We start from the raw sequence: 14,528 nt of genomic DNA on the forward strand, positions 1-14,528 counted from the left end.
TTTTTTTTTTTTTTTAATACAGTGTTGTGTGTTGTTAACAGGAGAAGGTGGTGAACCCACTATTTGAGAAGCGGCCGAAGCAGTTCGGAATTGGTGGTGCATTGCCACCAAAGAGGGATTTGACAAGGTTTGTCAAATGGCCAAAAGCTGTTCAAATTCAGAGGAAGAAGAGGATTCTTAAGCAGAGGTTGAAGGTTCCACCAGCTTTGAATCAGTTCACTAAAACCCTTGACAAAAATCTTGGTAAACTATTAGATTTTAGTTGTGATTGTTGTCTAGTTCTTTTAAGGTATGCCTTTTAACCATATTGGATTAATGAGGTTCTTGTTTGACCTTGCAAATATATTTTCAAAGTTGATTACTGCTGATCATAAACTTCAGTCTCTGAATCTAGATTGCTGATTGATCCGTGCCTTCATTTTTACTGATGGGTTTTTATTACTTTTGCTTCTCACTTTGGTCAATTGGAAAAATGTAATAGAAAATTCCTCATCTGATTCCAACAATTGTGTCTGGTCAACATTTATTTTGTTTTGGTTAGATTATATGTATACTGTTTCCTTTACCTCTGTTCTTTGAATTGATATCAAGTTCAATATGTAATGTGTATACAGCCACAAACCTGTTCAAGATGCTTTTGAAGTATAGGCCAGAGGACAAGGCACAGAAAAGGGAGCGTCTTATTAAGAGAGCTCAGGAAGAGGCTGAAGGCAAGCCACATGATGCCAAGAAACCTATTGTTGTTAAATACGGTCTCAACCATGTCACCTATCTCATTGAGCAGGTTTTATTTTGTTCGGTCGTCGTACATTTGAATATTTTCGTTATCCAACTGTTATACTGCCTGGAATCATATATACTCATGATGTGAACTTCCTTTCCAGAACAAGGCACAGTTGGTGGTGATCGCCCATGATGTGGATCCAATTGAGCTCGTTGTTTGGCTCCCGGCCCTCTGCAGGAAGATGGAAATTCCATACTGCATTGTTAAGGGAAAAGCACGATTGGGAGCGGTAATACGACCGTTTATTTGCGATACGTTCCACTCTTTTGAATCGCAAGTACCAATGCTTTTAATTTTTCCCTTATAACAGATTGTCCATCAAAAGACAGCATCAGTTTTGTGCTTGACAACCGTGAAGAACGAAGATAAGTTGGAGTTCAGCAGGATCCTCGAAGCTATTAAGGTGATTTACGTAATCCTTTTCGTCGCTTCTTAGCTAACGTTGCGATTTGATTGGCGTAGTTTTAATATCGCGTCGGTTGTTTGATTTAGGCCAATTTCAACGACAAGTACGACGAGTACAGGAAGAAATGGGGTGGTGGAATCATGGGTTCCAAGTCCCAGGCTAAAACTAAAGCAAAGGAGAGGCTTCTCGCCAAAGAAGCTGCTCAAAGAATGTCTTAGAGATGAGAGTTGGCAACTATTTTTGGGTCATAGCTTCTTCAACATCATCATGAGAGAATTTAGAAGTTTTGTTTACTTTTCTTCATTTGCTACTCATTTGCTGATTTCAGATCTAGTTTTGTTGTTGCAGACTCTTTTAATGGTTAATACTTTTGATCTCAAATCCTCACACAAAGATGTTCGACTATAGGATGGGGATGGGGAAGCCTTCTTCGACCCTGTCACGTATTTCATTTCTCCATCTCCATAAAAGTATTCATTTATTTTCAAGGATTGGTTTTTTTGGGAATCCCGTGGGGATGGAGAAGCCTTCTTCGTCTTCATCCTTGTGGAGAGTTTGTGAGGATCCCGAGTGGATGGATAAGTGTTCTTCGTCCCGAAATCTTCTTTTATTTTTGTTTATCACTCATGCTAAGAAGGAAGGCCTGGATGATTTGCTCAAACTTAGTTCCAGTATTTGCCCTTCCTTTGATCCGCTCAAACTCGTTTCAGTATTTACCTTCCTTTAAATGCCTGAGTGAGTTCGCCCCTCCATCTGTGGAAACTGAGGATGAGTCCAATATTAGGGCATTAAACTGCAATATCTTAGGCTATTTCGAAACAACTGCAATATCATTGGTTGGTCTAAAATTAGAATAGAACAGCAATTCCTTTCATCTATTTTATTTATTTATTTATTTTGAAGTTTTTTTTTATTTTTAACATAATCTCTATTAAAAAATTTGTAAAAATACTTATAATAATCAAATATATTTCATACATACTAATATAATTTTTAAAAATTCAAATTTTATTATTATCTTTTTTAAATATTAATATTAGAAATATTAACAATTTAATTTCAAAATGGACTAAATTATTTTACTGGTACGCGCCAATAAACACAATATATGTATATATATATATATATAACTCGAGCTTCAACAATGGCTTCCATTCCCATCTTGCCCTTTTGATTTCTTCCATCCTAACTAATTCTGTTCAACAATATTTCGTTGGGTTATCAGTTTTTTTTTCTTTCTTTTTTTGAACAGTTAGTAAGTTATTTTGTTGCGTAATTGTTAGTATATTTTAAGCTCGAGCTTCCCGGAATTCAATCAAACCTACAGAGATTATTCAGATAATTTTTCCTTCTGATTCTGTTCTTTCTTCAGGGATTTTCACTCACTTTCCAGCTTCGAAAATGAGTTCGATTTTAATGGAGCCTGACGATTTAGCCGTCTTCGTCGGCGGCAGTGGTAGTCGGACATCGATGAACTTCACGACTCTCTGTACGTCGGCCCACCGGATTCATTCCACCGGCGTTTTCTCCGGCGTAAACCCCTTGGAATTCTCAGTTCCTCTTCTTTTGTTGCAGTTTGGAATCTGTGCTGGAACTATCATCTTATTTCATCAGCTCCTCAAGCCCCTCGGCCAACCTCTCATCGTCTCTCAAATTTTGGTAACTTTTCTTTTCTTGCTTGGAAAGTTTTCGTTGAATTACATGTTTAGTTCATGAATTTTGGTTATATCTGATGTACTTTTTGTTTTTGGAGCGAAGAATTCAAACGAATTCTTAAGAAAAATGAAATCCATGTCGAGAATCGAACAGAAATAGACATTCAACAAGTTTAGTTCATGAATTCTCTGGTTATATATGATATAGCTTTTGTTTTTCGAGCTAAGAATTCAAATGATTTTGTAAGAAAAATGAAATAAATAGGCATTCAACTAGTTTATTCCATGAATTCTTGAATTATATATGATATAGTTTGTGTTTTCAGAGTGAAGAACTCAAACGATTTCTTCCAAAAAATGAAACTCAGGTTGAGAATCGAATAGAAAATAGGCATTCAACAAGTTTAGTCCATGAATTCTTGAGTTATATCTGATATAGTTATAGTTTTTGTTTTTGGAGGGAAGAATTCAAACAATTTCTTAAGAAAGTCGAAACACATGTCGAGAATCAAAGAGAAAATAGGCATTCAACAAGTTTAGTCCATGAATTCTCCCGTTATATCTGATATAGTTTTTGTTTATGGAGCGAAGAACTCAAACGATTTCTTAAGTTTAGTCCATGAGTTCTTATGTTATATCCGATATAGTTTTTGTTTTCAGAGTGAAGAATTCAAACGTTTTCTTAATAGGCTCAATTTTCAAAAACGAAGAACACCGTTAGTTTTCCCTCTCGTATATCTCGATATCTTATTGGTTTGTGATTTGAACAGGGCGGCCTAGTTCTCGGTAGTTCGGGTTTGAGCCACATGAAGACATTTAGAGACACAATTTTCCCCCTCAGAGGATTTGTTTTCCTCGACGTAGTTACTTCATTTGGCACTATATTCTACTTCTTTCTGGTTGGTGTTCAAGTGGATATCTCAATTATGAAGAACATTGACAAGAAATCCCTTGGAATTGGGACTTTTTCTGTGATTTTGCCTTTGATTCTTACATCCCTTTACTCAACAGCCTTGATGAACACTGTTGGCACCAGAACTGCAAAATCTTTACTCATTGTTTCTGCTGCTGAATCCTTCATTAACTTCCCCATGGTTGCTTCCCTTCTTTCTGAGCTTCATTTGATGAACTCTGAGTTTGGTAGAATTGCTCTAACATCTTCAATGGTTTCTACTATCTGGACTGCTTGTTTCCTAATGATAGGAACTTTGGTAGCTCCACAAAACGGGGCCGTAGCCGACTCCGTGATATCACTTTCTACCTTCATAGTGGTATCAGGAACGATCATTTTCATCGTTCGACTAGCGACGTCGTGGATCATAAAGAATAACCCGGCGGGGGAGCCATTAAAGGAGGGCTTTGTGGTTGCTTTGCTTTTAGGTGTTCTTATCACTGCCTTTAGCAGCAAGGCCTTTGGTTTGCATATCTATTTTGGCCCTCTTATTCTTGGTGTTTCAATACCTCCAGGCCCTCCCATTGGCTCAGCCTTGGTGGAAAGGCTTGATTTCATTACCTCTTGGGTTTTCATGCCTGTTTTCTTTGTTAAGCTTGGCTTGGTTATCAATGTTTATAGCATCAAGCTCAAGAACTTCTTGGGCGTGTCGTTTGTTATCTATGTTAGTGCGTTGGGGAAGTTTCTCGGCGCGCTTCTTGTTGCTGTTGTGTACTGTAGAATGCCTCTGAGAGACGCTGTGTCGCTCGGTCTCGTCATGGCTAGTCAAGGAGCTTTCGAGCTCGGTATGTTTAAATTGATGAGGAAGGAAGGGGTAAGGTGTTTTGTTTTGTTCATTGATTGTCTAAGATTTGTTCTTAGAAACAAACTCATTGCATTCCGTTTTGGTTCTTGTGCAGAGGATTGATAGAGGAACTTTTGCAGTTATGTGCATTTTCTTGATGGTTTTGGTTGCGGTTATTACTCCGATAATCAGATATCTGTTTGATCCTACGAGAAGATATACTGTTTACAAGAGAAGAACTGTTATGGATTTGAAACCCGGGTCTGATCTTCGTGTTTTGATATGTATTCACGACCAAGAAGACGTTCCGAATGCTATTAACCTACTCGAGGCCTTGAATCCGACGAGACGAAGCCATCTTATTGTGTATATGCTTCATCTTGTCGAGCTTCTTGGTCGTGCTAACTCGCAACTCATTCCTCACAATCTTAAGAAAGATAGGATTTCAACGTCGTGCCCTTCCGAGCATATCGTTAATGCCTTCAAATACTTTGGACGGAACAACCGTCAAACTGTTGCGATTTTCCCTTTCACTTCAATAACTTCTTCTACAACCATGCACGACGATGTTTATTCGCTCGCACTCAACAAAACCGTTTCGTTGATTCTTATTCCTTTTCACAAGAAGTTTTACTCTAATGGGGTCATTTCATTGTCCAACTACGACATGAAAATGGTCAACAATGAGATCCTCGACAAGGCGCCGTGCTCGGTCGGCCTTGTCGTTGACCGTGGAGTTCTGAATCTGTCAAGATCTACTGCAACTAACTTGCATTCTTTTCAAGTAGCTGTGGTGTTTTTAGGTGGAGCTGATGACCGTGAGGCAATGTTCGTCGGGGCAAGAATGGCTGGACATCCCGATATCAACTTGACACTGATTCGACTCTTGAAGAAGGGGAACGTGGAGAGGGATGATGTCAAAGAGACGAGGCTTGACAATGAGGCCGTGCTCCAGTTTCGAAAAGCTACCACAAACAACCGTAGAGTGATGTGCATAGAAGAGGTGGTCATGGATGGCACAGGAACAGTCTCGTTACTTCGTTCGATGGGGAATAGTTTCGATCTCGTGATCGTCGGAAGACGACATAGCTGTTGTCCGATGCTGGTTGAAGGCTTGGTGCTGTGGAATGAGCAGACAGAACTCGGGGCGATCGGGGAGGTGTTGGCGTCCTCAGATTTCATGGGGAATGCCATAATCTTGGTTGTGCAACAACACACAAAACTAGCAAATGAAGAACAAAATAAGAACAATGAAGATAGTGTGACTCCCATTGATAGGCATTTAGCAAAGGATGAAGCAAAAGAGTTGCCCATCCAAACCAAACCATACATGTTTTGATCCTCCTTTACTAACTTTCTTCATTCAATGCGAACCAACTTGGGAAATTTTTTAAATTGTGTTTTTTTTTTGTTCATCGCTAGCCGGTATTGTCTGCTTTGTTTCATTACGTATCTCGCTGTTAGCCTCACAGTTTCAAAATGTGTCTACTAGGGTTTTTCGCTCTCTTATAAGAAATGCTTCGTTTCTCTCTCCAACCAATGTGAGATTTCACCATCCACTCCCCTTGGGGTCAGTGTTCTGTTCTTATTGGCACATTGTCCGGTGTCTAATTCTGATACCATTTGTATCAACACAAACTCAGCGCTAGTAGATATTGTACTTTTTGGACTTTCCTTATAGGTTTTCCCTCAAGGCTTTAAAACGCGTCTACTACTATGGAGAGGGTATAGTCCTATTTTGACTATTGTCTCGCACTGTCCAGTGATTGGCCAGACATTGGGCGGTGTGCCAACAAGGACGCTGGGCTTCCAAGGGGGGTGAATTATGAACTCCAACATCAGTTGGAGAGGGGAACGAAACATTCCTTAGGATGTGGAAACCTTTCCTCAGCAACACATTTTAAAACTTTAAGGTGAAACCTAGAAGTGAAAGCGCAAAAAGAATAATATCTATTAACGGTGGGTTTGGACGGTTACAATTTATGTATCTAAACTTAAAAGATGCATAATGTAACAAATAAACGACGAGTTGATGATATATAGGTTGCTTATTTGAGCTACCAAACCTTTCTCGTTGTCTAAGTTTACACGACATGTGAGCTGGAGGTTCTATATTTGATTTCTTGATTGAAGATAAAAATGTTCAAAAGAATTGATATTCAGAGAAGAACCAAATCAACTCAATCCGCTCGTGTACCTTGGGTTGGGTTAATGTATATGGACCGGGTTCGATTTGGTTCAAATAAATGAAATAGGTTTGCCTAAAATTAGTTTGAGTCAAATTAATCGTTCAACTTATTATTAATTTTTTTTAATTATTTATTAACTCTTAAAAAAAAAAAAAGTTTTGATATTTGGAATGTTATTTTTCAATTTTAAATCCATGTTTAAAATAAATAAAAATATATTTTACCTATTAATATATATATTTTTTTTGTTAAAACAAAAATTTGAATTAATGGCGGGAACAATTGGAACCAATTAAACTTAAATATTTAATAGTTGAGTTGAGTTCATTATTTACCTCTAGAACAATTGAATTAGGCTTAAAACGTGTCTTAACTGTACCAAGTTAACCTATAAACTTAAAATTTTGAGATACTTAGGTTAGTGCCTAGAATATGGGATAACACATGTGATGACGGATAACGAAACATTTCTTATAAAATGTGGAAATCTATACATTTTAAAATCGTGAGGCTGACAATGGTGCAACCGGAGCGGACAATATATACTAGCAGTAGATATGAGCCATTACAAAATGGTATCAGAGCTAGACACCAGGTGGTGTGCCCAGTAAGGACGCTCTGCCCCTAAGGGGGTGGATTGTGAGATCAAGGTATAGCCAGACACCGGGCGTATGCCAACAAGGACGCTATGCCCCTAACGGGGTGGATTGTGAGATCGCACATCGGTTGCAGAGGAGAACAAAACATTCCTTACAAAAATGTAACCAAACACCGAGCGATGTGCCAACGAGGGCATTAGGTCCCCAATCGGGTGAACAAAATATTATTTATAAAAGTGTGGAATAGAAGCGTTTGAAAACCTTGAGGGTTGACCCGACTAAAAAAAATTCAAACCCATGAACCGAATCAAATTTTCGATTTTTCAAAAACTCAACTCAACCCAAACCAAACCGAAAAAAGGTAGTCGGGTCGATGTTATGATCTATCAGGTGATAAGAACACCAATACATTTTTAGGCATTGGGTTGTAAACCAGGACATTCCAATATGAATTTCTTCCAAATTTGAATTTTCAATACAGAAGAGATTCATTCATCAATGGCCGTTTTAGCATTTGAACGCCATTAAACTCATTGCCCTCTCCTTCATCACCCATCTCCCCTCTGTGATCCTCTTCCACCTCCATATCTGAACAAAGTCTCAAGTTCGAATCCCACGTTCGAAAATGGGTTCCATTGTGATGGAACCAGGCGACAATTCCATTTTCAACAACTTTTCTTCAATCTGTGTTCATGTCGATCGAATCCATTCCAACAGCGTCTTCATCGGAGAAAACCCTTTGGAATTCTCAGTTCCTCTTCTTCTTTTACAGCTAGGAATCTGTTCTGGAACGATCATCTTCTTGTTTCAGCTTCTCAAACGCCTTGCTCAACCGCTCATCGTATCACAAATTTTGGTAACTCCTCTGATTTCTTCAACCCTTTAATACGAATGGATATTGATTTTTGTTCTTGTTCTTGTTGTTCTTGATCAGAGTGGCTTAGTTTTAGGTTATTTTGGCGCGGGATTCTTGGAGAAATTCAGAGAAACAATTTTCCCTATCAGGGGACTCATATTTCTGGATGCGATTTCTGCGCTTGGACAGGTTTTTTACTTCTTTCTTATTGGTGTTCAAACGGATATGTCGATTATCAAGAACATTGACAAAAGAGCCTTTGGAATTGGGGTTTGTTCTGTGATTTTGCCTACGATTCTCTCCAATTTGTACACTGTAACCCTTGTGAACACTGTTGATTTAGACACAATCAAAACCCTTTTTGTGGTTGGTAATGCAGAGTGTTTTATCCACTTTGCCATGGTTGCTTCTCTTCTTAATGAGCTTCATTTGATAAACTCAAAGTTTGGGAAAATTGCTTTGGCATCTTCAATGAGTTCCAATTGTTTCGGCTTGTTCTTTCAAAAGATAGGCATGTTGTTGGCTAATGAACGTAAGGTCAGGCTTCATGCCTTGTCCACAGTTTATGGTTTCATAGTTCTAGCTGTTATCATTTTGAGTTTTCAGCCTGTGATTTTGTGGATGACAAAGAACAGTCCAGTGGGGCAGCCATTGAAGGAGAGCTTTGTTATTACACTGTTTTTAGGAGTATTGGTTGTGGCCTTCTGTAGCCAGGCTTCTGGTATGCATATCTATTTTGGTCCTATTTTGCTTGGGATTACAATACCTCCAGGGCCTCCCATTGGATCAGCAATGGTGGAGAAGCTTGATATCATCGCCTCATGGGTTTTGATGCCTATCTTCTTTGCCAAAATAGGATTGATTTTCAGTATCCATACCATCAAGCTCTTGAATTTCTTATGCATATCATTCATTATCATTGTGGCTGCATTTGGGAAGTTTTTGGGTGCTTTAATGATGTCGATATACTACAAATTACCTACGAGAGACGGTGTAGCGCTCGGCCTTATCTTGAATAGTCAAGGAGCTCTCGAGATCGGAATCTTTAAGTTAATGACGAAGGACAAGGTAGGAATTTGTGTTTCTTTGATCATCGTTGTTGAATTGCATCGAATCGTTCTCATAAACTTACTTTAGTTTTGTTTCTTAAATCCATGCAGGTGTTGGATGAAGAAACATTTGTAGTTATGTGCCTATGCGTTATGCTTGTGGCTGCAGTTATCACTCCTATTCTAAGATATCTCTTTGATCCTTCGAGAAGATTTGTAGTTGAGAAGAAAAGAACAGTAATGCACTTGAGACCCGAGTTTGATCTTAGTGTATTAGTTTGCATTCACGACCAAGACGATGTTCCGAGTGCTATTAACATACTCGAGGCCTTGAAGCCAATGCATCGAAACCATCTTATTGTGTATATGCTTCATCTTGTCGTGCTTCTTGGTCGTGCTAACCCACAACTTATTCACCATAGGATCACAAAGTTGAGGACTTCTTCAAGGTCTTATGCCTCTGAGAGTATTGTTAATGCCTTCAATTACTTTGGACAGAGCAACAGTGATGTTGTTACAATTCATCCCTTCACTGCAGTATCACCTTCAACAACTATGTACGAAGACGTTTGTTCGCTCGCGCTCGACAAAAGAACTTCCTTGATTCTTATTCCTTTCCACAAGAGATTTCATTCCAATGGCATGATGTCGTTGTCTAAATACAAAATGAAAATGCTTAACCAACATATCCTTGACAAGGCACCCTGTTCGGTCGCTCTCATTGTTGAACGTGGAATCGTAAAGATCTCGAGGTCTATTTCTACCAATCTTTATTCTTTTCAAATAGCTATCGTCTTCATAGGCGGGCCAGACGACCGTGAGGCAATCTTCATTGGGACAAGAATGATTGGACACCCATATGTAAACGTGACATTGATTCGCTTGTTGGAGGACACAAATTCTCCAAGCGATGGCGGTAAGGAGATGAAGCTCAACAATGAGGCAGTGAGCAAGTATCACAGACTCATGGAGAACAACCATAGAGTGCGGTATCTAGAAGAGGTGGCAAAGGATTGCACTGGTACAGTCGCCATACTCCGTTCACTGGAGAATAATTTCGATCTCATAATGGTTGGAAGACGACATAGCCCACGCTCCCCGCTCGTTCAAGGCTTGTTGCTTTGGAACGAGCAGACAGAGCTTGGGTCACTTGGAGAGGTATTGGCTTCTTCAGATTTTATAGGCAATGCCACCATCGTTGTTGTGCAACAACACAGAAAAGTGGTTAATGAAGACCCAGAAACATCAAAAAGATAACACTTGGATGCTTAAAGAGTTGCCCATTCAAGGTCAGCTCATAAGAGTTTTGATTCCCTTCTCTCTTTGTAAATTTTTGCATTTTGTCCTAATTTCTTTTGTTAATATACTTATATTAGCGTTCTTCATCTTTGTTCGTCTTTGTTCTATCATGATGACTTGAGAATGAAAAGAAACCATTAGTGAACTTAGACTAGAATGATCGTTAACATAAACATAGCTCAACGGTTAAGAACATCTACTGTGTCTTTTAGATGTCTTTTAGATCTGAACGCTCAATCCCGCCCATAGTTGTAATTTCCACGCATGCTAGATTCATTGCATGCTTGACAACAAGGATGTCAACCTAAACAGAACAGATGATGAAAAATTAAGCTTTAAACAATAACAAACACTTGAAACAATACAAAATTTCATTAAAACAGAACAGCACAAAAGGACAGTCCCTGTTCTGGCTTTGGATCTTTCCCTGTAGAGCCTGATAGAATGATAAATAACTTCACCACCCAAATTCATAAACATCAGACTTCCTTTTAAGGAAGCATTCGTCGAGGAACTCGCGTTGATCGTTTAGCAGACGTACTGATCTTATAGAATGATAAGCTTAGCTGTGCTAACAGACCATGTTGTATCTTTAGCTGATTTAAGCGTATGTGAATATAGATGCGTATACGAGAAGAACGAAGAATGAAGGTAATACATGTCAAATGATGAGACTAACAGAGAAGTAAGCTCATAAAAACATGCATATAATAGGTTAGAAACATCTCCAAAGTTCTTGTTCTAATGGATTCTTGTAAACAATAGTCCAAGAACTCGAACGCTACAAAGGGAAAGTTCATGAGTTTCGTAGAACCAAATAAGATACCCCATGGGGAAAACTCGACCTTATACTATAATAAGCTCATGAAACGAGCAGATTAAGCAAATACCAGAGAATCCGAGCAATGAATTAGCAGAATTTAAGATACCAAAACGACGAAAGTGCGGATAGAATTACACGCTTCAATTAGACCTCTAATACCTGTTTCAATGTAATAATGTTAAGCTAGGGAATGCCTTTCGAATTAACGAAAAGCAGACACTAGACCTGACCCCGACAACCATCGGCAAGTGAACGTCCTAAACCGCTCCTTCAACATTAAGTTCTCTTAGCAAGGAGTAAAATAAGCAGTTTGAGATTCAGAACTCGTATGTTATTGGTAAGAGACCAAATGCAAAGAACAAACTAAATAGCTTCTTTGATTATGCAGAGAGATTGAAAACTTGGGGACAAGAAAAAATTATACCTTAAAATTCACAAACAAATTGTTCATCATTCCATCAAGAACTAGAAAAGAAGTAAAATTGCCTTACATGATCAACACGCCTTTTGAATAGAGAAACAAACAGAAAAATGAAGTTAAGCTCAAGCCAAGCTGCTCTAAGTTGCAGATAATCACACCTGCAAAAGGCAAAAAGATATCAAAAACCTCAATGTTCTTAACCATTAAAACCTTCCAAAAGCTTTCTAAGAATCAAGAAAGAACCTGGCATGTGAAGAAGAGCTTGAAAGATTGCCATTCACAGGGGGAGGAGGTGCAAACCAGGTAAAGATCTCTCTCTCTCTCTCTCTTTCTCTCTCTCTCTCTTGAAATTATACAATACAATACAAACCCATTTAGAAAAAAGGAAATTGAAAGGAAAAAAAGTGAAAAAAAAAGAGTCCTTGTTCTTCAATTTTCTACCCTGAATCTTGTGAATCATCTTTAGCAGGAGGTTGCTGGTGTTGTTGATGATGGTGATGAACTCTAGCTTGGCCCATTTGTTGGTAAAACTGGTTCAATGCTTGTGGATTGATAGCCCCAATATGGGGATCTTGGCTCAATCCAAGCTCTAAACCAGGTAGCTGTTGAGTGTTGGCACCTAAAATGGAGGTGAAACTCATAGGACCCATGTTGGTGGGGGGTAAGTCAAAGGCTGGGAAACCAAGTTTATGAAAGTAATTTGAAGTTTCATTAGCTAAATTAGTGGCTGATTGAGCAACACCAGCTGTAGTTGATGACTGAAACCCAAACCCACTGACAGAGGAGGGCCAAACCGCTGTGGCTGTGGCGGCTGCGGCGGCGGCGGCAGCAGCAGCAGCCAAATGGGGTCTCCCCAAATTCCCCCAACTGGCCCTACTGGACCCGCCACCGCCTAATTCCTCCAATTTTTGTTGTAAACCGGCGGAGAGAGAAACCCCTTGTTGCGAAACGGAACCCGCCACTGCTGCTAAAGCAGAAGCTGGGATCGTTCCAGTTCCAGTGGCGGCGATTATCGATGGCTCCGCTTGCTGTAGCAACCACTGGATGGTTTCTCCGTCGGATTTATGACCCAATTCCCTCGTTAATTGAAAAATCCTCGCCGCACATAGTGCCGGCATACGGATTCTTCGACCACGTCCTTCCACTTTTGTGTGACGGTCTTTGTTGGAGCTTCGTTTTGGAGCTAATTGTTTCTTACCTTCTTCTTTGATTTCCGGTGGTTTGTTTTCCCCCATGATTGATTGTTCTTGTTGGTGTTCTTGTGGAAAGTTCAAAAAGTTTGGTACAAGTTCTTGGGGCTGCTTTGTTGTTGATGATGAAGTTTTAGGATCCATGGAAGAAGAAGAGGAAGAAGAAGGGCACAAAAAGAATGAATTATTTTATACAAAAACTGAGTCGAACCACAAAAAAAAAATAGTGTTTTTGGAATGAAATGAAAGAGATATTGAAGTCCCATTTGTCAAAATTGCCTTTGATCTCTGTTTTCTTTTCTTTTTTGCTTTCTGGGTTCCCTCTGATCTGTCCTTTCTTACCACTTTTCTTACTGTTTTGGGCTTTTGACCAAATGTGAAAGCAACTTTAACTCCCAAAACATTTTTTTTTTCACCTTCATTCATTCACTCACTCACTCACTCACTCACTTGCATCTTCAGCCCTTATCTTTAGGGCATTTTTCTAGTCGTTCTCGTTGGTTTCACGGACCTTCCCTGTCTGTCTTATGCGAGTGTATATATAGGTTTCGTTGAGAATATCAGGTCGGTTATAATTAGAGATTTTGTTTGAAGAGTTGCTTTCATGGGTCTTCCTTCCCCTGCTTATGTAAGTGTATATATAGATTTTGTTGAGAATACTGAGTTGAACGATGACTATCGTTTTCGTTCGTCTTGCGAGAGAAGAAGAGTTGCTTTCATGGGTCTTCCCTTTCTATCTTATGTGAGTGTATATATATAGGTTTTGTTGAGAATACTGAGTCGAATGACTATAGTTTTCGTTCGTCTTGTGAGAGAAGAAGAGTTGCTTTCATGAGTCTTTCCTTTCTACCTTATGTGAGTGTATATATAGGTTTTGTTGAGAATACTGAGTCGAACGACAACTATAGTTTTCGTTCGTCTTGTGAGAGAAGAAGAGTTGCTTTCATGGGTCTTCCTTTTCTACCTTATGTGATTGTATATATAGGTTTCGTCGAGAATACTGAGTTGAACGACAACTATAGTTTTCGTTCGTCTTGTGAGAGAAGAAGAGTTGCTTTCATGGGTCTTCCTTTTCTACCTTATGTGATTGTATATATAGGTTTCGTCGAGAATACTGAGTTGAACGACAACTATAGTTTTCGTTCGTCTTGTGAGAGAAGAAGAGTTGCTTTCATGGGTCTTCCTTTTCTACCTTATGTGATTGTATATATAGGTTTCGTCGAGAATACTGAGTTGAACGACAACTATAGTTTTCATTCGTCTTGTGAGAGAAGAAAAGTTGCTTTCATGTGCCTTCCCTTCTCACATTATGTGAGTTTATATATAGGTCTCGTAGAGAATATTGAGTCAAACGACAATGATAGTTTTCGTTCGTCCTATGAGAGAAGAGTTGCTTTCATGGGTCTTCCTTCCCCACCTTATGTGAGTGTATATATAGGTTTCGTCGAGAATACCGAGTCAAACGATAACTACAGTTTTCGTTCGTCTTGTGAGAGAAGAAGAGTTGTTTTCACAGGTCTT

At 39.1% G+C, this 14,528-nt stretch overlaps 4 protein-coding genes across 7 annotated transcripts in view; 3 read left to right on the forward strand and 1 right to left on the reverse strand.

Annotated features, from left to right (window-relative positions):
- The window catches only part of LOC111793791 (60S ribosomal protein L7a-1), a 2,965-nt gene extending 1,382 nt beyond the window's left edge, over window positions 1–1,583 (forward strand). For both annotated transcript variants that reach the window (XM_023675834.1, XM_023675833.1), the window contains exons 3-7: window positions 42–243; window positions 615–784; window positions 885–1,013; window positions 1,095–1,187; window positions 1,277–1,583. In XM_023675834.1, the coding sequence (XP_023531602.1) occupies window positions 42–243; window positions 615–784; window positions 885–1,013; window positions 1,095–1,187; window positions 1,277–1,408 (726 nt within the window). In that variant the 3' untranslated portion in view covers window positions 1,409–1,583. The remainder of the gene's footprint in view (window positions 1–41; window positions 244–614; window positions 785–884; window positions 1,014–1,094; window positions 1,188–1,276) is intronic.
- A 744-nt stretch (window positions 1,584–2,327) lies between these two features.
- LOC111793792 (cation/H(+) antiporter 15-like) lies at window positions 2,328–5,976 on the forward strand. Of its 3 annotated transcripts, none has more exons than XM_023675836.1 (4): window positions 2,328–2,445; window positions 2,563–2,849; window positions 3,616–4,611; window positions 4,697–5,976. In XM_023675836.1, exons 2-4 carry the CDS (start codon window positions 2,592–2,594, stop codon window positions 5,918–5,920), a joined length of 2,478 nt encoding a protein of 825 aa, XP_023531604.1. In that variant the 5' UTR covers window positions 2,328–2,445; window positions 2,563–2,591; the 3' UTR covers window positions 5,921–5,976. The 3 variants fall into 3 exon arrangements, with proteins under 3 accessions (XP_023531604.1, XP_023531603.1, XP_023531605.1); XM_023675837.1 differs by lacking the exon at window positions 2,328–2,445 and having other exon boundaries at window positions 2,589–2,679; window positions 2,766–2,849; XM_023675835.1 differs by having other exon boundaries at window positions 2,328–2,849.
- Window positions 5,977–7,833: 1,857 nt separating this feature from the next.
- On the forward strand, window positions 7,834–10,608 carry LOC111793794 (cation/H(+) antiporter 15-like). Its single transcript, XM_023675838.1, has 3 exons — window positions 7,834–8,225; window positions 8,304–9,293; window positions 9,386–10,608. Exons 1-3 carry the CDS (start codon window positions 7,995–7,997, stop codon window positions 10,529–10,531), a joined length of 2,367 nt encoding a protein of 788 aa, XP_023531606.1. The 5' UTR covers window positions 7,834–7,994; the 3' UTR covers window positions 10,532–10,608.
- Window positions 10,609–11,776: 1,168 nt separating this feature from the next.
- LOC111793795 (transcription factor TCP20-like) lies at window positions 11,777–13,403 on the reverse strand. Its single transcript, XM_023675839.1, has 3 exons — window positions 12,259–13,403; window positions 12,061–12,160; window positions 11,777–11,975 (listed from the first exon to the last, which is right to left on the reverse strand). Exons 1-3 carry the CDS (start codon window positions 13,149–13,151, stop codon window positions 11,970–11,972), a joined length of 999 nt encoding a protein of 332 aa, XP_023531607.1. The 5' UTR covers window positions 13,152–13,403; the 3' UTR covers window positions 11,777–11,969.
- Window positions 13,404–14,528: the final 1,125 nt, after the last annotated feature.

This window comes from Cucurbita pepo, chromosome LG04 (assembly GCF_002806865.2).
Source record: "Cucurbita pepo subsp. pepo cultivar mu-cu-16 chromosome LG04, ASM280686v2, whole genome shotgun sequence".
In the NCBI taxonomy this organism is placed as follows: Eukaryota; Viridiplantae; Streptophyta; class Magnoliopsida; order Cucurbitales; family Cucurbitaceae; genus Cucurbita; species Cucurbita pepo.

Bases quoted from the DNA above. Each gene is read 5' to 3' on its own strand.
- LOC111793795 (XM_023675839.1), bottom strand. From the start codon at position 13,151: ATGGATCCTAAAACTTCATCATCAACAACAAAGCAGCCCCAAGAACTT. The intron at 12,161-12,258 runs GTAGAAAATTGA...TATAATTTCAAG, and splicing joins GATGATTCACAAGATTCAGG to AGAGAGAGAGAGAAAGAGAG.
- LOC111793792 (XM_023675835.1), top strand. From the start codon at position 2,592: ATGAGTTCGATTTTAATGGAGCCTGACGATTTAGCCGTCTTCGTCGGC. The intron at 2,850-3,615 runs GTAACTTTTCTT...TGATTTGAACAG, and splicing joins TCATCGTCTCTCAAATTTTG to GGCGGCCTAGTTCTCGGTAG. The intron at 4,612-4,696 runs GTAAGGTGTTTT...GTTCTTGTGCAG, and splicing joins AATTGATGAGGAAGGAAGGG to AGGATTGATAGAGGAACTTT.
- LOC111793794 (XM_023675838.1), top strand. From the start codon at position 7,995: ATGGGTTCCATTGTGATGGAACCAGGCGACAATTCCATTTTCAACAAC. The intron at 8,226-8,303 runs GTAACTCCTCTG...GTTCTTGATCAG, and splicing joins TCATCGTATCACAAATTTTG to AGTGGCTTAGTTTTAGGTTA. The intron at 9,294-9,385 runs GTAGGAATTTGT...AAATCCATGCAG, and splicing joins AGTTAATGACGAAGGACAAG to GTGTTGGATGAAGAAACATT.